Genomic DNA, 22,606 nt, shown 5'->3' with positions numbered 1-22,606 from the left:
TGGTGGTGGTGACCCCTGATCTTTGCTTTTCTTCCAGGCTTGACCTGACACAGGGAGCTGAAGGCACAGAGATGCCACAGCATGGGCACGGAATACACTCTTGGCCAAAATCCATCACTGCTGATGGATTCCCACCACACATCTGCTCCAAACTCACATTAGAGCTGTCCAGCTCAGCTCAGTAGGTCAGAAAAGCTGTCAGGCAGCACCAGGGGAATAGAGGATCACAGCAGCCCTGCTTGTGGCTCCCGCCAGCAAGGCACAGTCAGCTCCCTGCAGGGGAATATCACCCCACAGGGGCAATGAGGGGAGCAGGCAGAAGCTGTGTGGGACAGGCAGCCCCTCCAATCCATAAGCCTTTATTTCTTGTCCAGACAGAACAGGCTGAGTCACAAAGCAGTCCAGCCAGGCCGAGCAAAGCCCTGGGTTTGGCTGAATACCAGCAGAGAGGGCAGAAGGGTTGGGAACCCAGAGGACAGCAGGAGAATGCCATCAACCTGAGCCTGTGTGAGTCTGGGACTGGGAAATCCAGCATACAAGTCCTGCTTCCAGGAATGCAAAAATGAAAGCAAAGCCTAAATAAAAGGATTACAGAAAGACCTATTTAGAGGCCTTGCAAAAGCAGTAAGCAAACCCTGGGAGCTGAAGGGGCTGAGGAATGAAAAAGCTCAGTTCTCCTGGGCCTTGGATTTTCCTCCTGCCCTGCTGAAGTGGATGAATTTCCTGGGAGCCCCATGCTGGTCACAGTCACAGGAGAACCAGGGAACATGGCAGCCATCAGCACTGGGTTGGGGTTATCCTTCCCATTTTCTGCACTGCTCTGGATGTCTCCATGGTGCTGTCCGGGGCTGAAGTGCCTGATCTCTAGCCTAGCCACCTTCACCTGTGGAGAAAAAGGGCACCCAGTGTCAGAGACAGGCTGGAGCACACGGCAGTGCCTGCCACAGCCCAACACTTCCATCCCAACCACAGGGCCCCAGAGGTGCTGTCAGTGCTGAGGTGAGAGCAGCAGCCCCTCAGCCTGGCCCTCCTGAGACCCTCCCTGCAGATCCCCGGCAGGGATGGCACAGACATGGGTCACTCAAAGCCCTGAGCCTTTGGGATGCTGTCTTTGCTCTCCCTGTCCCTGCTGCAAGCAGGGAGCATTGCCTGGGACCAGGCTCTGCCTCCATGTGGGGCTCAGTGGGCAGAGCCATCCTGGTCATCCCCAGCTAAGGCAAATCAGGAGATGTATCAGTGCAGTGTATGAACTGCTGCTTCTGCTGGAACTCAGGTTCTCCTGGAAGATTGCTGCTCTCATCCCACCTGCCCCACAGCCTGATAGTGACTCTGCGATGGTTGACTGCAGAATTGCATTTTCCTACCTTTTTAATTATCGTCCTTATTTTTGTTGGGCAAGTACTTCCTTTTCCTGGAAAGGCAAAGGGGAGTGCTGGGTAAGAATCTGGCATTGTGTATGAACCTGTTGACCCTGTCCCCTTCATACCTGCTTAACGTGTACCTTCCCCACTCACCTGGAGTGCACAAGCCACAGGATAACTGCAGCCACAAGGATGACTGCCAACAGCACAACCAGTCCAATCACAATCCAGTGCCACTGGCCCACAGTCTGCTCTGCAACAAACAGAGAAGCAAGGGTGAGTGCCACAGCCTGGCCTCCTGCTGGCAATGGCCCCAAGAATGGCAAAGGGTAATGTGCAAGTGTGTACGCCTGTGTCCCGGCTGAGGTTTCTTCTGGGAGAGAGGATCACCCTGTGGGGATCTTGCTCTATTCCATGTGAGACCCAACAGCTCTTGTGCTGACCCAGTTCACATCCAGGGAAGCTGCCAGGCTGGCAAAAGGGAGCAGGCAGGAGGGAGGCTTGGGCACCAGGAGCAAGGAGACACTTACCAAGAGAGAAGCTGTAGCAGACACAGGTGAACTTCTCTGCCTGTTGGAGGAGACAGGAGGGAGAGCTCAGGCCAGTCCTGCAGCACTGGCCTAGCTGGAGGCCAAGGTCCCCAGGCAGGGCCACCGAGGGAGGTGGCTGTGGCCCGGGAGCCCAGGGACAGCACGGTGCCGGGGCACGGGACAGGAGCGTGAGCTCAGAGGCAGCCCAGAGGCAGCGAGGGGCCCAGGCCCGGGCGGCAGCAGGCGCAGGGAGCAAGAGCCCCCCGAGGGTACCTGCGGCCCGCGGCGGACGAGGCGCAGCAGGGCCGTGTAGTCCCGGCCCGGGCTGAGGGCAGCGTTGTCCATGCCCCGCCCGCGGCTGCCGTCGCCCAGCACGAAGTCCGTGGCGGCGCTGAGGTTGAGCAGAGCGGCCTGGTAGGCGCTGGCATTGGAGAGCTGTGCCGGCTCCGAGCAGATGCTCTCGATCAGCGAGGCGTTGTGCGTGGCGGCCACGATCAGCTGGTGCTCCCTGCGGGCCCAAAGGCAGTGGCAGCGGGCACGGGGGCCACGGGAAGGGAGGCGGCTGCAGGCCAGCGCCGGCGTGGGGAGAGCCCCGGCGGGGCTGCGGAGCCGCGGGGCTGCGCTCACCTGGCGGCCTCAGAGGCGGGGGCGATGGGGCTCAGGGGGAGCACGGCCGTGCCTTGCGAGGGGGCGATGTCGCGGGCGCCGCGGCAGCTGATGGCCTGGGGGTGCGGGGTGTCTGCAGGGCAACAGCGGGGAATGAGCGTCGGCAGGGCCGGGCGAGCAGCAGCGGCGGCCTCGGGCAGCGCAGGCCGGCGAGCAGGGCTGGGCTGTGCCCGGGCTCCCGGCCCGGCCCCACAGCAAAGCTCACCGGAGCTGCTGTTGCTGTGAAACTCCCTCGTCAGCGCGGCCCCGGCTCCAGCAGCCGTCAGCCCCTGGAGCATCACGGCGTAGCTGCTGCCAGGGCTGTGCCCCGGCAGCCGGTGCTCGGTGACGGAGCCATCGAGGCGCAGCCGCTCGGTCTCCAGCACGCTGCTGTCCCCTGCGTGCCTGGCTGTGATGTTCAGCTGCGGACAGGAGACGCAGCTGGGACGCAGCAGCTCCCGGCTGCCCGCTGGGAAGGTGCCCGCAGTTGCAACGTCCCTGCCAGCCTGCCCTTCCCTGTGCCTGCCCTTCCCTGTGCCTGGGCAAGGCTCTGGAGAGGAACGGGTGGGAGCCTCAGCCCCATGTGCAGAGCTCAAAACAGAGGAGAGGAGAGAAGGAATTTGGAGCCAACCCTGAGGATGTGTGAGCAGCAACCTCTGCGAGCAAAGGGCTGGGCCTCTGAAAAGGGAAGAGGGAGGCTGCTCTTTTGAAACGCTGTAGATATATGTACTGAGCCCAAGGATAGGTCACCCCAGGTGTATTGCAACACAAGAGGCACTGTGGCGATATTCTCCACCCGAGTTATCCGAGCTTCTCTTTTCTGTTGTGTAAAGCTGGAGTCTGAAGGCCTTCTCTCAAAGAAAAGGAGAAGGACTAAAATTTCCATGAGTAATAGAGATGCAGGGTCCCCATTTGCCCATGCATCATCTGAATTTGTCATGAGATCCCTGTCCATTCTCATTTGCTGTCTTTATAGAAATATATTCTGGGTTATGCAAAAGTATAGACAAATGAAAGTGGAATAAAAGGATTCTTTCATGAACACTGATGTCTTGGAGCAGGAAACCAGTTGAACAGGCTCACAAGTTTTCCAGAGCTTGTCTGACAGTTTCTCCAGGACAGAACTAAGAAAAAAGCTTGCAAGGTCCCTGTCACACTGTGGAGACCTCTGTCCTCAGAGAGGACCTAGAGCATTCTGAGAACAATGTCACCACCACACACACACACACACACAGGCACACAACTGGATAGCAGGGTTTTGCGGTGGAATGTGTCCCAAATCCAGGGACAGAGGAGATGCTTCTAGCCATGCATTGAGGAAAACTCAATGGTGCAGCTCTCTGGAGAAGGGGCTTTCAGAAAGGACTTTCAGAGGATTACTCAAACCACAAGTTTTTCTGTGGTGGGAACGAGAAACAAGCACACAAGAGGAACAGGAAACCCTGGGATGCCACCCCAGAAGACATGTCACCATGTGTTGCACACCAACCTCCAAAAGCTTGCAAAACCCAGAGCAGAGCAGACCCATGAAGTAGCCCAGAGAACATGGAGCACTCACACCTCTCTGGGCATCTCCACAGCATGAAGAATGCTGAGAATAACACAGAAAATGCTTGTGCTCATCAAAGCCAGATATTTACTGGCTGGGAACTGTGGCTCATGCCAGCTATCCCTTTCCCACAGTTCCCAGTGTGCCTGCACAGAACTCCAGGCTGGGAGGTGAGGGTCTGCCCTGCTCCCTGGGTACCTGGTATCCGATGATCTCCCCGTTGCAGGAGGGCGGCGCGCTCCACCTGAGAGAGCCCCTGTCGGGATCCAGCCACAGCTGCTCCGGTTTGTCCGGCACTGCAAGCACAGGCCATGGGGTCACACACAGGGCCATGGGCAGGGGCTCAGGCCACAGGAGGCTGCAGCAGCTCCCGGCCAAGGGACAGGCTGCAAAGGGACTCCCTGTAAGGGGTTTGTCCCCTGCAAAGGCTGTGTGTGCTGCAGCAGTGGGAAGCACAACAGTGTGAGGCGGAGTGGGACAATGAGAAGGGGCTGTGCCCTGCTCAGGGCTCTCCCAGCCCCTTCCCCAGAGGGCTCTGCACAGGACCCAAGCAGCTCTGATCCCAGGCACATCCCTGCACAGAGAATATGATCAGGCTGAGCTGAGGGGTGAGGGGAACATCTGTCCTCCCTGTGGCACAGCTCTGGACTGTTCCTTATCTGTCCTCCCTGTGGCACAGCTCTGGACTGTTCCTTGTCTCTGATATTTCTGTGCACTTACCTGATTCCTGTGTTGTGAAGAACCATGAGAACAGGGTTGTGTTTGGAGGCAAGTCAATGGTGACACTGTACTCAGTGAAGGGCTGCAAAGGGGAGCAGGTGAATGTTCCCTCCTGGCCATGTAACATCTGCTCTGCATCCACCTCCTCAGCCTCACAGGGAGGGGAGGAAGGCGCTGCCAGTCGGCACATGGCCCTCATGCCCTGGCAGGCATCAGGGAACCTGCAGGTCCATTTCAGTTTGATGCTGGTGCTGGAAATCTCAAAGGTCTCATGGTCAACCTGGAGCACTTCTGTGAAGGAAAGATTGCCAGAAGGTCACTTTATTCCCTTCCCAGCCCAGCCATGCAAGGATGTTGCAGTCAGACAACTTTTCTCATCACCCAGCATGTTGGGAGGGAAAGTGAGACTGAAGGTGTTCACTGCAGCCCTCTGAAAGGGGAGCAGGAGGAGTTGAACAGGAATGAATGTGGGCGAATGACTGGACTGCTACCACTCAAGCAATTTCCCCCATTCATTCAAAACTGAGGTTTCTGTGTGTCCCATAATCTCTATAGTCCATCGGGAACAGCTCTGTTCTTCCTTGGAGGGACCATGAATGCCCTAAGCTGTGAGAAGAGAGTGCTAAGCCTGCACACACCATGCTGCAGAACCTGGAGGGGCCCAGCCTACATGGAACAAGCTGTGGTACTCACAGCCACACTGGCAGTAAAGTTCTCTGATCCTGCTCCAACAGTGGTGCCATGTTCTGGCCACGAACTCCATCACAAATCCCTCTCCCATGCTTTTTTACTTTGTGCACATCCACTTGCCAGAAGCCCTCAGGGAGACCCTTATTACCAACACCCCCAGTGGTGACCTGCAGGCTGGACTTGACATCTGCCATTTCCCTGGGCAGCACGGAGCCCAAAACTTCCTGTGCTCCACACCCTGCTTTCCCTGCTCAGGAAGGGCAGAGCAAGGCAGCCAAGAGGGCTCCTGATCCCTCCTTACCACTGCACTCCACGCTGGAGCGAATGCGGACCCAGGCACCTCGGGAGTTTCTTCCAGTCCAGAGCTCTCTGTATACAGGTTTCCCACCAGAGAAGGACTGGACTTCACTGGAACATTTGAGATGGGTGAAGGGTGGCTGGAAACCTTCAGGGCAGCTCAGCATCACTTCTTCATTCTTCTTATAATTCACCTGGTCTGGTGCCAGCTGGAGTCTGGAGTCCCACTGGGGCCTTTTGCACCCTTCTGTCAGAGGTGAAAGTAGATGTTAGATGGGCTGGAGATGATGGGATGGGTATGGGTGAGTGGTGGGAGAGGGAAGGTGACACATCCCTCTGCTGGGGTGTGACCTGAGGGCAAGCCTTGTTGGGAAGGGGCTTTCCTGATGCATGGAAATTGTGAAGGATCACTCATCCATGAACCTGCCCCATTCCCTCTTGTGTCCATGGGCACCATATTCCCTCCTCCAAAGCCCGGAGCAGGGACATTCCCAGCACAATCCCCCCTGCACCAGGGGACTCCCTCCAGCCTCTCATCCAGGCTGTCACCCGGCCCAGCCCAGGGGGCCCTTGCTGGGCCATGGCACCACCGCTGCTGCTGGCATGCAGGGGCCTTCATCCAGGGCTCAGCCCTGCCACAGGGATCAGCCACGCCCCTGTTACCCTCGGGGGCTCCTGTTCTCACTCCCTCTGTGCCTTGGCTGCTCTCCTCCTGCCCCACACCACTGGGCAGGGGGACAGGGCTGAGCAGTGCCTTCTGCATTCACATCCCCTGCTTTAACAATGCCCCTGCCCCTTTCTCTGACACAACCCTTCCTTCTTCTCATCACCTCCTCACCAAATTCACCATGCCCCAGGCTCAGTGGGCAGTAGCTGAGCAGCTGATGCCAGCAGTTTGTCCAGGGTTGCAGGGGGAGGCTTTGTGGCAATGATTGCTACAGAGAAGGATGCTGGCTTCTGGAAGGAGCCCTTGCCCTTCAAGCCTCTGCAAGAAGGTTTGTGAGGCCTGAAGGGGTTTAAAATACAATCTGCCTTCTCCCAAAGGGGCACACATGGGATCTCACAAGGTGCAGACCAACTTTGGCACAAAGGGAAATGCTGTGCCAAGCCCCTTGTGCAGAGGCTTTGCTGTCAAACAGCGCTGATGGCAGAAGAGCAGAGATGCCCAGCTGAGCACCACAACCAGCAGCTTTGTCCCCTGGCACATGGCCACAACCCCCTCCATGCTCAGGCACCCAGCCACTGATCCTGCCCTGATCCATGTGTGGCAAAGCAGCAGCAAGCTCCCTCTTGCACTGCCCTCAGCAGGCGCAGTGTCCCTCAGGCACACCTGGGGATAGGATAGTACAGAAAGTGACAGCTCCCTGAAGACCCTTCCCCTGATTCACAGTGCGTGAATTGATGACTGATTCATGCCCACTCTCTCCAGGGAATGATTGGCAAACTGCTTTTCTGGAGGGCATGACCCCTCACTGCACATCCAGCCCAGTCCTGTCTGTCCCACAGAACACCAGTGTTTACTGCATTGTAGCTCCTGTCCCTGGGGCAGACAGAGGCTGCCCCAGCTGACACAGCCGAGGGCTTCAGGCAGTGAAGATGAATATCCAACGTAGAGAAGGAAAGGCAGCAGAAGCTTCCAAGAGCAAGAACCACTTCTTACCTGTTCCCTGGGGCACTATCTGGATGTTGAAAAATTCTTCCTGGCCATGTGCTGACAGTAGAGGTGCAAGGGCCAGGAGAAACCTCAGAGGCAGTGACTGCAGGGCCATCCTAGCATGAAGTCCTCAGGCAGGACTGCAATCTCAGCCCCACTCACTGCCTCTGAGCGCAGGCATCCGTATCTGACTGCAGGGCTTGCAACCACAGGAAGGAAACAGACACATCTCCTCATGAGATGCAGGAGGCTTCCTCTTTGGGCAGGGACCCTCCCATCCATGTCTGCACTTCTGCCTTTTGATATCTTTTTGCCCCAGGAGCATCGAGGCTCTGGGACTCATCAGAAGGAACTTTGTCACAAGATCCCAGAGTTTCCTCCCAAAACCCTCCTAGTTACCAGGGCATTCAAGAAGTGTTACTCCTGTTACTGAGGTAATATCCAAGTGCTTCCTGACACTGCGTGGGTGTTAGAGTGGTGATGAGTCACTTCCCCTCAATGATCACAGGAGATGGAGGACCTTTGAGAAACTACATAAAGACCTGGTCAGAAGTACATATAGGAATGAGGACACGAACTGCAAGGAGTACTTCAATGCCTGAAAGAGTCTGTGGCTCTTCTGAAAGAAACACTCAACCCACACCCTCTCTCATCCTTCCCCGCTTCTCTATCCTCAGCTGCCTCCTCCTCCTGCTCCCTCTCAGCCTGGCAGCACTCTCCTCTGTCCCCAAGTGTGCAGGGCACCCTGCCCTACAGTGCCAGCTGTGTGCTTGAGAAAACACTCACAGTACTAAACCATGCCTCTTGATCATCAACAGCCATCGCTTTTCTCTTCCCCCAGAACTTCCCATCCACTTTGGGTGTCTCGGATTTTAGAAGCCTGGGTGATCAGACATGAGGGGCTGCAGAGGCAAAGAGACCATACTTATCCCTCCGTTTTCCTGTGGCACATGCACAGGACACACTCCTGTCCTGCTCATGGCTCCCCTCAACCAGGTGCAGTTAGCTCAGGGGACAGCACCTCACAAGGGCAATGAGGCAGGAGCTGGGGGCAGCAGGTAGTCCCTGGGGAGAGCAGGTAGCCCTGTCCAAACCATAACCCTTTACTGACTGTCTGGACAGAGCAGGTGGAGTCACAAGGCTGACAGCCCAGGGTATGACTATGGATGGGGGGCTGGAGTGGGAAGCAGGGTAGCCAAGGAGGTTGCAACTGTTCTCCCCCATCCCGAGCTTGCTCATTCTCCTTTCTCTACCAGCAGCACCCACACAGCATTGAATTTCGCTTCTCCTCTCTGCCCAATACCCACAAAGAGTTGCTCCATGAGGCCCACATGTCACACCAGCAACAGTTCACAGGAAGGAGATATTTTGGTCCTAGGGGCCAGCTGCAGGTACTGAGCTGATGGGCAGACAACTCATATGAAGAACTGTCAAAACATGCCTTTACCAGAACATGCAAGTCATGCCAGGCTGAAAAGAATCTGGAGAAGAGAGAGGTCAATTGCTCTATGTTTTGACAGTGTACTCCTCCACAAGGAGAGCCTTCAGGCTGCCCCTCAGCCTCCAGGCTGCACTGGGTATTGGCAGGTTTGACAGGGGAGAGAGATAACACTGAAGCAAAAGACCATGACAGCTCTGTCGTCAGGACTGTAAAAAGCACAACCAGAACCAGCTTGTCACACCCAAGTCCAGGGAGCTCAGGAGAGCCTCTGTGCCCAAGGGCAGGAGAAGGAGATGGAGTCATCACAGGCAACACTCAGAGCTGGAGAAAAGAGAGGTTGATTGCCCTGTTTGCCAGCAGTGCAGCCCTCACCAAGGAGAGCCTTTGGACTCAGCACCCAGGCTGCACTGGGCACTGGCACCCCACAGAAAGTGCCTGTTGGAGAGGATGGGACAGCAGCAGCAGATCCCAAAGGCTGCAAGACACAGATGTCCCAAGAGGGTCAGAGCCAGCTGCACCTCACAAAATGGGAGATGAGCACCAGCACCCACAGAGGAGAACACAGACCTACACAGAGGTCCAGCTATGAAAGTGGAGATGATGTTACCTATAGGATGGGGAGGAGGGAAAGCAGTCACCCAAAGCATTGCACTGGGAACATGCAGCACCTCAGGTGTGATTCCTTGGTGCTGCCAGGGGCTGGAAAAGCACTCCAAGCTCCTCCATGAAGATTCATGGGGTCAAGGCTTTCACATACAAAACAAGGAGGACCCATGACAAGGCGGAAGATTTTGTGGGCCAGGCAGCCCCTGCAAACCAGAGCAATTTATTGGTTTTTTCAGACACAGGAGTACAGTGGCCAGGGCAGCACAGCTAGGTCAAACTCAAGCAGAGGACAGGGTCTAGATGGATACAAGGATACAGGTTGGAAAGAGGAATTGTGAGCTCCTCCATTCTCAGGGAACATTTGCAGGCACCAAGACGCTGGTGAGATGGCTATGCCAGAGCACTGTAGAACTACCGGGACACATCCTTGCTGTCATGAGGAGGTCAACCCATGCCTTAAGCTGCTCCTGTGGTGTGGCAGAGGATTCTGGAGCTTGATGAAGAAGAAAATTTTGGGGGGAAGCAATAACTCATGAGATAATTCATTGTCATGCTTCCAGTGGTGGAGGACCAAGCCTTGAGAAGGAAAGTGCCTCAGATGTCCACTCCAGCTGCTCTTCTTCCTCACTGCCGACTCTCGCGAACAGGCAGGGGTGGGGGAAATGGCTCTCCAGCCTGGCCACACTTACCTGAGGAGAACAAGAGGACCCAGGGCTGCTGCATGCCCTCGGCAACCTGAGGAGCTCAAACTCCATCAGAGATGGCAGTCCCCACTCTCTCTGGGCCATGTGGGGTCACAGGCAGGACAACCCATTTCCTACCTGCATCTTTCTCAGGAAAAGTCTCGATCACGCAGTAATTATCCCCCTGTACATTCTCATAGGGCTGGAGCTCTGTGGGGGGACAAGAGGACAGAAACAGCCTGAGGGACCTGGGGGCTGTGAGGGAAGGAGCAGGGCAGCGTCAGGCAGGCAGCATCACCGAGGGCAGCAGATCATCCTGGGATGCACACCATCAGGACACCAGGGCTGGGAAGAGTTGCTGCCTACCCCAGAGAGAGTGAGAAGGAGGAGCAGTTCTCAACCCTCTCTGGCACCTCAGGGACACCCCAGCCAGGAGCTGCTGGAAGAGGCTACTGAGCAGGGTCTCAGCTGGGAATAGATGTGGGACGCATTGGTCTGACAGGTCAGCCAAAGCCAGCTGGGCTGCCTGGAGCTACCTCAGAATGCCACTGGGCCTTCCTGAAATACACCTGCTCCCCTCGCAGCTCCAGCCCTACAGTCCCCTCTGTGCTGGGGATCCTACCTGTGTACTGATCCTCCTCGACTTTGCTGGGCAAGGCCTTCTTTTTTCTGGGAAGGAAAAGGGCAGTCCTGAGTCAGGGAGAGACTGACCTGGGCCAGACCCTGCTGAACCCAGCAGCAGTGGCACAGAGGGTTTTGCACACCCTCGCCCTGCCCTGGCAGGCATTGCCACCCACGCCCCAGGGGACAGCAGTGGTGGCTGCACCAGCAACAAGGGAACAGGGTCTCTCAGCACACACAGCCCCATCCCAGCCCTGAAGAAGACACTTAGAGCCCCTCTTAGGAGCCCTAGAGCAAATCTGTGTTAGGACCAGCCAGCTGCACCCTCTGCATCCAGAGAAGGGTGGGAACAGCTGGGGAACCTCTCTATCCCCACCCACCCCACAGCACAGCATGGCCTGAGACAGAACCGAGACTCCACATCTCCTGCAACTCACCTGCACAGCACGAACCAGATGATCCCAGCAGACAAGGGGATCAACAGCAGCACCACCACCACGACTGCAGTGACTGCTGACCCAGGCCAAGAGCCCATAGGCTGCCCTGAAACTGACACACAGAGAGCAGTGGGTGCCACAGCCAGGGCCGTGCACCAGCAGTGGCCCCAGCCTTGCTGCTGGGTGTCTGCACATGTAGAACAGACCCTGCTACCCTGGGTGCTGCAGGGACGAGCAGCAAGCCTTCCCCTGCCTGCACATCTGCTTTGGCAGGGCAGAGGGAGGCTCTGGAGTACCGAGCCTTGTCCCGTGGGCCCAGCTGGAGGGCCTGGCAGCCTGCTCTGCCATCCTGCACTCAGCAGGAGGACACAGACCCAGGCTCAACAGCCCTAGTGCTCTCTGACCTTGAGCCCACCTGTGCACCCAAATGCAGGGATGGGTGTCACCTTCTTCAGTGGAAGAGTAGAGGGGGCAGGTCTGGTATCAAAGGCACAAAGAGTGGCTGAAGTGGTGCAGCCCCTCTGCAGACCTGCCAGTGAAGGCCCTCAAGGAAGGGCTCCCCCAACTTCATGCCCACTGCTGAGTCAGGTGCCCACACTCCCTGCACCTGTCTGAGCTGGGAAGGGTGGGTGCACACACAGCTGTGGACTCAGCACTCACCCCCTGAGAGGCCACCCCAACCAGACACAGGGCAGAAGAACCATTACCCAGGACGTAGGTTTGGAATTCCAGTTGTGATGCAGGCCCAGCTCCAGCAGCCGTCAGGCCCTGCACTGTCACCAGGTATTTGTTGCCAGCTGTCTGATGAGGTGGCACATACTCAGAGACAGACTGGTTCACCGACACTGGGCAGACGTCAATGATGCTGCCGTCCTCTGCTCTCATGGTGGTGATGTTCAGCTGGAGGAAAAACAGGGAACTTCTAGACAGTAGCACACACATCCTGCTTCTGTACTGGGCAGCTCTGTGGAGAGGGGCTGCTACCGCTGGCTGGGCACAAGAGGGGAGCTGGCCCTATCAGGAACACCAGCAGGGTACAGCCTGTGGGCCCTGGTCAAGGAGGGTTCCCAGCTCTCCTGAGGCTGCCTGCACAGAGCTCCAGGCACGGTGAGGGGGACCAGGGGCACTTCATGGACTCCTGGTACCTGGTATCCAATGATCTCCCCTTTGCAGGAGGGCGGTGCCTTCCACCTGAGAGACCCTGTGCTGGTATCCACCCACAGCTTCTCTGGCTTGTCTGGCACTGGAAGCACAGGAGAAGAGAATCATGCCTGGATGGCAATTACTTGTCCCCCACAAAGGCTGCTTGTGCCCGTGCAGCCGAAATGGTGTGGTGAGGAGGGGGAAGGCCCTGCTGTAGGGCCATGCACAGCTCTTTCCCCAGATCCCCACAGGCTGCAAGCAGCTCTGATCCCAGGACCATCACAGCAGGGAGCAGATGCTCTGGCTGAGCTTCAAGGTGAAGGGCATCTGACATTTCATGTAAACATACCCATTTCCTTTGTTGTGTGGAGGTCTGCATACAGGATTGTGCTAGGCAGACGGGAGATGGTGACACTGTAGACAGTGAAGGGCTGCAGAGGGGAGCAGATGAAAGTTCCCTCCTGGCCTTGCAGCATCTCCTCTACCTTCACCTCCTCAGTCTCACAGTCTGAGGAGGAATGCCACTCCGTCTGGCACCTGGCCCGAATATTCTGGCACATATGAGGGAACCTGCAGGTCCAGTTCAGTTTGATGCTGGTGCTGGAAATCTCCGGGATCTTAGGGACAACCTGGCGGACATCTGTGAAGGGAACATTCCGAGAGGATCACTCCCTTCCTCCCCCTCCAAGCCTTGACATCAAACTCCCCCAACCCCACCATTCCCTCACTAGCCTGTCCCCAGTACAGAGTAGGCAAGGGCATTCTGCCTTCTCCCAGACTACACAAGCCAGAGTTGCCAACAGCACAGACATAAACCTGGGATGCATCCATAATTTTCTCTGGATTTCTGTGCCATGCCCTGACCACCCTGAGCACAGGGCACTGACGCTGTGCCACACGTGCAAAATTGCTCTCCATGCCTGGGGAGCACAGACTGAATGCACTGGGAGAGTGTCTGGCTTGTTCACTTACCCACACAGGTCAAGTTCCCTTCCAAAGGGTGCCAGGCGTCTGTGCCACTCCTCATGCTCCAGCCACTACGAGGAATCATGGAACCTTCCCTTGGCTTCAATGTCACACATTTGATCTCCATGGGTGGAGGCCAGTACCCCTCAGGACACCATATCTTCACCACTTCATTTGGGTTGAAGATCTCCTGTTCTTTGTCAAAGATAAACCTGGAGTCCCACTGGGGCTTCTGGCATTTCTCTGCACCAACAAGATGGGAAGGTGTTAGCTGGGCAGTGTTGCTCTGCAGGGCATGAGTAGAGCATTCCCTTCCCTGGCCCATCAGAGCTAGAGGTGAGCTCCAGGACACTGCACAGAGCAGCCCTTCCACATCAATTCTTGGCAAGAGGATAAGGACAAGACTCCAAACTTTTCCCCCCAGGTCTCCTGGGAAGGGCTAGGAGGAGCTGGAGTCAGGGACTGAGGGGAAACCATGAGGGGTCTGTACTGTGCACAAAGCCTACCCAGAGACTCTGGTGCCCTGTTTGTCCCTCAGGCAGGATATCAACACCATGATTCCTCCTGAGAAGGCATAAAGTCTGAGCCCCAAAGCTGGCTCTGCAGTGACTGCATGCAGCAGGGACAGGGAGGGGGAAATGTCTTTACCCTTGTCCCCTGTGCCACAAACACCTGTCAGACCTACAGCACTGTTGCCCTGACTTTCCAGCACATGCTCTTGCCAGAAGCCCTTAGGGAGACCTGTGTCTCCCACATACCACCCAGCTCCCTGTGAGCACAGCCTGAAACCCTGCATGGTCCCTGACCTCCTGTGCCTTGGGCAGTGCTGCTTACTGCCAAAATGGCTGCTTTGTATCAAGGTAGAGACCTCTGTACCAAAACTCCCTCCTGACAGGACCCTTGGGGACTAAAGCTGGCATCAGCCATCTCCCCACCAGGGCACCCCTGGAACCCCAGGGCAGGCACAGAGCAGACTCAGGAGCTGCCTCGACACTGTCTTCAGCAGCACCTGCCATTTGCCCAGGCAGCACAGAGCCAGAAGCTTCTTGTGCCCCCACAGGCTGCCTTCCCTGCTCAGGTAGGGCAGAGCAGGGCTGTCAGGAATGCTCCTGATGCCTCCTTAGCCAGGCACTGTACCCTGAACCTGGGCTGAATATTGATCACATTGCCTCTGCTGTCCTTTCCAGTCCAAGCTTCTCTGTGTATAGGTTTTCCATTGATAACAGACAGAACTTTTCCTGTACATTTGGCATGGGTGAAGGGTGGCTGGAAACCCTTGGGACAGCTCAGAATCACTTCTTCATTCTTCTGTAACTCTCCTAGTCTGGTGCCAGTCTGATGTCCCAGTGGGGTTTTTGGCATGTTTCTGGCAGAGGTGAAAGTGCATGTTAGTTGGGCTGGGAGGTTTCAAGGAGGAGCAGGGTATGTGGTGGGGCCTCAGCAATCCCCAGCAGTCCCCCTAGCCAGCAAAAGGAGAGGGAAGGTGACACGTCCATCTGCTGTGATGGGACACCTTGGCAAGGCTAGTTGGGATGGGGCTTTCCCTGTGGGTGTGTGTCAGCTGGGCCTGGGCCTGTCCAGGCAGGTGGTGGACAAGGATGTACCAAAATTCAGTAGGGGAATAGTCTCAGGTATCCAATGCCTGAGATCCAAGTGGCCCCGACATGGCATCAGCCTGGCCACAGTGATGATGGAAGCTCGGAAATGGATGAACGGGGCAGAAATTGACCAAGAGTTTGGTAGGAAGCACTTCCTGACACCCTGCTTACCAATGCACACTATATTCCCCTGAACTTGAATCCACACACCACTTCTGTTTCTCCCCAGCCACATGTCTTCCTTTGGAGATGCAGAATAATTCAATGTCTGAACCCCGCTCGCACATTTGACATGGGTGAAGGACGGCTGGAAACCATTGTTGCAGCTCAGAGTCACTTCTTCATTCTCTGTGTAACTGTCACGGGCTGGTGCCAGCTGGAGTCTGGGGTCCCACCAAGCAGGCCTTTGGCATGTTTCTGTCAGAGGTAAAATTGGGTGAGGAGTATGTTTGGGAGGTTATGAGACAGGTAAAACTGGGTGAGGAGTACTTTTGGGAGGTTACGAAAGGAGGCTTGGGACAGGTCTCTAATGACTGACTGTTCACCCCAACACATATGAGTGTCATGTGCCCAGGCACTCTCCAAGCACACAGGGCTCCTCATCACCCCATCCCCAGGACTCACAAGCCTCCCTTGGATTCTGGACCCTCCATGGGGTATTTGAGCCTGCATCTTCTTGTCTCCCTCATGCGCAGCCTCCCACACCAGAGACAATCCAAACCCTAGAGAAGCTTTCCCGGGAAAAAGCAGAACCCCTGCAGCTATTCCTACTTCATGCTGAGGAGATGCTGGCTGGGAAGGATTCCTCTCCCCAGGAGCACAGAGCCCAGCAGGTGCCTACAGCAAGGTGCTGAGACAAGAAGAGCCTTGTCAGTGCCAGGACATGGGGAAAGCCAAAGGTATCCAGGTCTGCCATTCCTGCACTGTCATCTGCACAACCAGGTCACAGAGGGTGTGCCACCAGCTCAGGGCCCTGGGTCAGGGTGGTGCAGGGCTGTGCTTACCCTTGCAGGTGGGAGTCTCATTCCACTGGATCTGGGCCTCTCTGGAAATGCACTGAATCAGTGGGACAGATGGTGCAAACCTCCCAACACAGCTGAGCTGCACCGCTTCGTACAAGGCATAGTCGCTCCTCGTCGGAGTAAACCTTAGTTTGGGGTCCCAGTCGGAGGGAATTTTACATTTTCCTGTGTGGAAAGGCCAGGAGGCAGAGCCTGATGGTCACTGGGCTCCAGCAGCATCCACGAGGATGAGGGAGTTCCATCCGGAGGGGTGCCAATCCCTCTCTCTTCAGAGAGGTGGCAGAGATGGCACCTCCCAGGATGAGCCCCATCCCCCAGGTGCTTTATCCCTCCCCACACCCTCAGGGCAGTGCAGGAGGGTTATCCACAGGGTTATCCTGCCCACCTGCTGCTGAGGAGACACCCCAGCTAGAGGGGTCCAGCAGCCTGGGGGATGCTGCTCTCTCCCACAAATCCAGGGGCTGTGGGAGTGCACCAGGCCCAGGGAGTCTCTGCTGCTATTCCAGACTCCACAGCTTGGTCCCAGGAAGTGACTGCCAGCAGCAGTGGTGAGTAACAGGAGTAAAGTTTGCAGATAACAAGAGAAAGAACCAAGCAATTCTGCAGTGGGAGCAGTAACTACAGGAATGAGGCAGGCAGAAAATGAATCGTCTAAGTCCTTGAAAGAGCAAAAACAAAAAAATAACACCCTTCTCATCCAGGATGTTTACCCATGAACTAGAAAACACCCAGTTTTGACGAGTTTTGTTACATTATTCATCACCCTAGTGATGAATCCTTGCTCTTAATTGTAGTAAAAATCCCACGTTCTCAGTTCGTTTGCCTCCTTCTCTCAAAAAGACCACCACTCTCCTAGCATGTACCATGATTTCTTGGAACGCTGTGCTTTTACAGTGAAGAGGGGAAAGGATGAGTCATAGTAACGCAGGCAAGCAGTGACTTCAGTAAGATTGTGTCTCTGTCAGTATACCTGCTTTTTTCTGCCTTGGTGTGCTGGCTGTGTGGATTTGCCACCTAGCACAAAGATTTGCCACCTAGCAAATCTTTTCTGTGCAGAACTGTAAATAAATCAAATCCCTTGACTCTGTGTGCTAATCAGCTTTTTCTGCACTGGGTGAAAGTGCAGAAAGAAGCTTTCAACTAGAGTCTGCCCCTCAGACCACTGAAGTTCACACCAGTGACCTCAAATCTCACACCCTGCTCAAGGAGCTCAGCCTAGCCTCTGCACTTCACCCAAAATGAGTCTGCCTTGTCCTCCCCTGGCAGACATGTCACCTAGACTTGCTCACCCCGTGCACAACAAGTCCATGAGGAGGCAGTGGGCATGGAGCTGGCCTTCCCTCAAGAAGGATAAACACCTCTCTTCAGCTACAGCTGCCCACTTCCCACCAGCACTCACCACTTCCCTTTTCTGGCAGCAGGTTTCCACGCCATCATGGCAACCCTCTTCCCAGGTCTCCACCCCAAAGGACAGTGGTCACCAGCCCCAGCCCTTTAGACCACATAGTGCATACAGGAAACTTCTTCCCTCTCGACAGTGTCTCTCCCTCAGAGCACACACCTCACTGACAGAAAACTACCTGACAGACATGAAACGCTTGACTTGGTTCCAGACTCATCAGGCATCCCCCTCACACACCTTCCCCCCTCCTGCCATTAAACACCCTGAAGTGACACAGACCCTGCCCAAGGGTGACATCCAGGATCCTTTTGGGTCAGTCCCAGACATGAGTACAGAGTAGGAGAGAAGAGGTTCCATCCTGCCCTGGAAAGCTGAGAGCTGCCCACTGCTGGAAGGGCAGCATCCCTTGAGCCACCAGTGATAGGCAGCATGACTCACAACCCATCTGATGATTCAGCTAGCCACTTCTGCTCCCATTTCCCTACAGAGAGAATACTCACAGCTCAGGTCCCCCAGCCATGCTGTGCCCCATGGGGACCTCAACAGGTACCAGAAAGCCCAGGGCACAGCATATAATCACCACAGGAAAGCCCACATTCTTTGGAAAGCCCACATTTGTAGGAAGAATCTAGCAGAGATCCAGGAACTGCCCCTAACCCTGCTGGCATGTAGAAAGAGCATAACAAGCCTCTTGATATGAACAATCCCATCAAACTACAGCTCCCTGCATCCCAAGGACTATGGGAGAGAGCAGGCATCCCAGCTAACAGAACTCACAGGTCACACCTTTGATGAACACCATCATCACCTGTGAGGGGTGCTGCTTGAGCTGCCCAGAAAGGCCATCACTGCTCTGACTGCTCTGGGTTCATCTGTCTGCCATAACAAGACCCAGCCACCTCCTGCTCCCAGCAACACTATGCACTTCCTAGAGGGACACTGCAAGTCCCACGCTCACGGACAATTCCCAGCACACCGAGGGAATGCTGCCCTCCATCCCAAATGCTGCCCTCCATCCCAAATAGAGCTTTGTCCCCCCACAACAAGAGAGATGCCTGAGTGTCTCAGGCATATGCAGACACCACCTCCAGCCCTTCCACAGCCTCAACTATGGGCTGAGCAGGGTAAGGCCGTGTAGCAAATACACAGGTGGAGGAGCAGCAAAACCATTTCCATAAGAGAGAGGCACAATCCGCTCTTACCTGCTTCCTGACGTACCCACGGAGTCACAGGGCCACGCTGCGTCTGTCCCCGTGCCAGCAGCAGAGGAACAAGGGTCAGGAAGAATGTCAGGGCCAGCTGTGGCAGGGCCATGCTGGCATGAGGTGCCCGGGCAGGACTCGGCGAGGGCCACTCAGGAAAGGTGTCTGCGCAGCCCCGCGCAGGAGGGGCGCTCACACAGAAGTGAGAGAGCCCCACAGGGGAATCACGTGTGGTGCAAGAGGCTTCCTCTTTGGAAGGAGAGTGTCCCACCAGCCTCAGTGTTGAGTCTTACACATCCTCCCACAGACAGTGGGTACAGGCTCCCAGGTGTCTTAGTCCAGCCTCTCTCCTGGCTACCTCAAGCTTCCATAGCCCTGCTCTAAAACAAGCACCCCCAAAACCTTCTCAGGTCTGTCTCTCTCCTCTCTCCTTCCAGATCCAGTGGAGGATGTTGAGGAACACACCCCTGATTCATGTGCCCACTGCCACCCTAGGCCACATCATCATTTTCTCTTTCAAATCCTGGAATGATTTATGTTAGAAAACACTTCCATGATGATCAAGTCTAACCACTAAGCCAGCACAATAAGCCACCACTAAAACATGTTCCTAAGTACCATACCTACCTATCTTTTAAATACTTCCAAAAATCTCTCTTCCTATTGCCTTGAACTGATCCAGCTGCAACAGTCTTGCTGTTGAATGCCATCAGTAGAGTTTCCAGGTCAGACAAGCTCCTGAACCTGCAAGTGTTCTCTTTTCCTTTCTTCTCTAAACCTTTCCTGCTCTGAGCTACTCTTTGTCAGTGCCTTTTAGGATGGAAAGCACTCGACAAAGACAGCGAGGACAATGTGGGGATAAAAGGGTCTCCTTGGACATGCAAGGAGGTGTCTTGTTCCTGTTATGGTTGAGGTCAGGTAGGGTCTTTGGCTATGGGAAAGAATTCCCTAGGTGCTCTTCATTTGGGGCACGCTCACACTCCTCCAAGTCTCCTGTTCCTGCAGATGTCACCACCAAGCTCTCCTCTGAGCCCCTTTTCAGCTCACAAACTCTTGCACAACTTCAAGCTTCCATGAGTCCTGACTCCCTGTGCTGTTGCAGCTCTCCTGGGCCATTCCTTTTTCAACTCTGTGCTTTACAGAGTCTCTGTGTGTGTGTTTTCCTAGATAGACAAGCACAATTGCCCTACAGTGCAACCCTCAGTGTTCCAGGAATGGGTGCTCTCACCCAGGGTGTTTTTCACCACTCAGCTGGAAGTCATTGGCCTGAGTTCCCTGGCAGATCCTTTCCCAGGAGCCACCATCCTCAGGACAATGCTTGGTACATCTCTCTGTAATATCCCAGTAATCCAGCAACACTGAGGGCTTTCTGTAAACTAGATGTCTCCTAAGGTCCATTTGGGAACATCATTGCATCAAATCCAGCTGTGTCACATGCCACTGTTGTGAGGTTAATGGGTGAAGTCTTCTAGAAAGCTTTCAGCAGAACTGAGTTACATCCTTCTTGTTTCCTTGGTAGATCCCTGTCCTTTGGGAACCAGGTTTTTCTTGTTCCTGTGCAGGAGAATGGCCACAGCCAGCACTCACTGGGTCTTGTCCTGATAAAATCCCAGAGTTAGACACCAACACTCTCACTGACTCTCTTTGGTATGTGAAAGAAGCAAAACCAACGGAATTAAACAACCAAGCTTCAAAAATTCACAAGTGGTACAACAGACTTCCTAATACCCCTGATAAGATTATTTCTTTTCCCCTGTCCTGAGGCCTAGAAATCTGTGTTTGGCCTGTCCCTCCTTAGAAATTTGTCATTGTTTTGAGATTTGTTCTTTTCTTCGTGTATAGCATCCATTAGAAAAATGCTGAAGAAATTCTGATAGCCAGCACACTTAGCCATATGCATTGAATTCAATATCATTGTAAATGTGATTGATGGGCTGTTTCATGAAGGCCCATTTGGTTGTCAAAGAACTAGCAGACTCAAACTTTCAGTCTGAAGACAGAAAAACCCAAATCACCTGAAATTTACAATCAGATTTAATTCAGCTAGAGAAGAGCATTGGAGGCTCAAAACCATCCACAAAACCACAAAGAAAAGGAGAAGTAGCTGTGGCTTTTGAGAATCAGGCTTCGTGGAAAGCACTGCTAACACAGCCACCATGTTCCCCCATAGTAAAGTCTATTACTGTGTCACAACTCACAAACAACAGCAATATGTTAGGGTCTCAGTGTCCTCCCGAGCTCCCACCTGTCCCAAGGGAGCCCACTGTGGGCTGTGCCTACAGATGGTGGTGTCAGATGATGGTCAGGTGATGGGGTGGGCTACAGCCAGGCTGACCCAAAGCTGCTGGGTCAGGCTCAGGCCTGAGGAGCATAGCCCAGACAGATCCATCCCTGGTAAAGCCAGGAAGGGCTCTTTTACCTGCACATGACCCTGTGTGACCTGGTCTGGGTCCCCACATGGTGCTGGTCCCTCTCCAGGACACAGAGTCTGCCTCAGTCAGGGCTGCAGCCTGTGCTGCCGGAATCTAGAGCATGTTCTGGCAGGGAGAACTGGAAAATGCCTACAGAATCCAGCCAGAATCTAGTCGTGAGCCCCACTGTGGGTTCTTCCTCACCACTCCAGCAACTTTCCTGTAGAGGGGCACAGTATGGGTAAATGAAGGTAATGTAGAATGTAATCTTATCCCCCAACGAGTTGCAGCTGAAACCAATTACTAAAGACTAGGAGCAGGCCGGATGATAACAGGCAACACCTGTAGCAAATAAGAACAAGTGGTATAACAGAGTGGATCGGTGGCAACTGAAGTCAGGTGGCTGCTGCAAGGACTAAGAACAGGCAGTGCTCAGAGGAGCTGCCTGTGAGAGACATCGAGGAGGTATGAAACTCTGGCGCTATGGAATCCTTGCACTACAATGATAATAGAACTGTTGTAATATATAAGACAACACTTTCCCAACCCCACCAGACCCAAACCTCCTTCACAGGGATCTTGCAGTGCCATCAACGAGACAATGGCCCATGCTCCATGCCACCCTGAAATTAGGAACTGTCCAGCCCCTTTCCCAAAATGAGGATAGAATACAGATATTTAAACCCCTACAGCTCATCTACAGAGCTGGGAGCAGAACCTCAGACCTATGGGCAGGAGGAGGGTAAGGGGAGCCCCAGCAGTACTGGGGTGCAGAGGGATCAGCCCTGGTCCTGACAGGTGACAGCCTGGTCACGATCAGTTATCATGGTTTGCCTTGGACCCAGGAAAATATCTGGGAGGTCTGCAGGGAGCTTTGTTGGCCTGAGAGAGGGGTGACACTGGGGCACCTTTGTTGTCACCCTGTTGGGGACAGTGGCAGGAATTCCCTCTTGTGCAACTGTTCATCTGAGGCTACAAAGGCCAGCACAAGGCTACCATCTCTGCTCCCATGGGGAGCTGAGGAGCTGCCAGGTCTGATCCAAGATAGGTGTGCTGAGAGCAGAGCTGTGACAGGCCCAGCATGTTGCAGGGTTCCCAGGAGGGCATTCCTGGGTGCTGGGCAGAGCAGGGATAGGCCCTGAAGGTTGGATAATCCCTTTGCTATGACTGCTACATCATCTCTTCCCAGGGGAGGGAGCAGGACCTGCTGAGTTCTTTCCACAGGGATCATCTCCCCACCTTTCTGAGTCCACTTGTACATGCCTTCTCCCCAGAAGCACACATTCAAGCTAGGCAAGACTCTGCTCTGGCACTGCCACCATGATCAAAATCCCTCTGGAAATCTAAAAGCCCACTGCCCAGGCCATCCAGGCCCTCCTGACCTGGTGCTGCAGCCCACACCAACCCTAAATACACCCCAAATCCTCTTCATGCTCAGACTGCCAACATCTCCCATTTGGCTGTGCATTTGCTGACTGCCCAGAAAGGTATTTTTGGCACATAAAATTGGACATAAGCAGTTCACAGCTGGGAGCAGAGTGGAGAAAGGCTGGGGGGGAATGGGGGGGGTGGGATGCTGCATTTTGTTTTGAGGAAGATGTGCTCAGAAATGAGGTTTCCAGCTCTGG

The 22,606-nt window shown here is 54.8% G+C and overlaps 1 protein-coding gene and 1 pseudogene across 1 annotated transcript; both read right to left on the bottom strand.

The window, feature by feature from the left end:
• Window positions 1-446: 446 nt before the first annotated feature.
• Window positions 447-7,638, bottom strand: LOC131571695 (uncharacterized; annotated as a pseudogene).
• Window positions 7,639-10,117: 2,479 nt separating this feature from the next.
• LOC131571694 (uncharacterized) lies at window positions 10,118-18,679 on the bottom strand. The gene is made up of 12 exons (XM_058824476.1): window positions 18,568-18,679; window positions 15,946-16,128; window positions 15,113-15,358; window positions 13,350-13,586; window positions 12,727-13,017; window positions 12,380-12,477; window positions 11,942-12,134; window positions 11,235-11,340; window positions 10,799-10,845; window positions 10,543-10,644; window positions 10,315-10,386; window positions 10,118-10,182 (listed from the first exon to the last, which is right to left on the bottom strand). Exons 1-12 carry the CDS (start codon window positions 18,677-18,679, stop codon window positions 10,118-10,120), a joined length of 1,752 nt encoding a protein of 583 aa, XP_058680459.1.
• Window positions 18,680-22,606: the final 3,927 nt, after the last annotated feature.

The sequence above is a fragment of the Ammospiza caudacuta genome, chromosome Z (genome assembly GCF_027887145.1).
Source record: "Ammospiza caudacuta isolate bAmmCau1 chromosome Z, bAmmCau1.pri, whole genome shotgun sequence".
NCBI classification, from domain to species: Eukaryota; Metazoa; Chordata; class Aves; order Passeriformes; family Passerellidae; genus Ammospiza; species Ammospiza caudacuta.
This window is presented reverse-complemented; position numbering and strand designations above follow the sequence as displayed.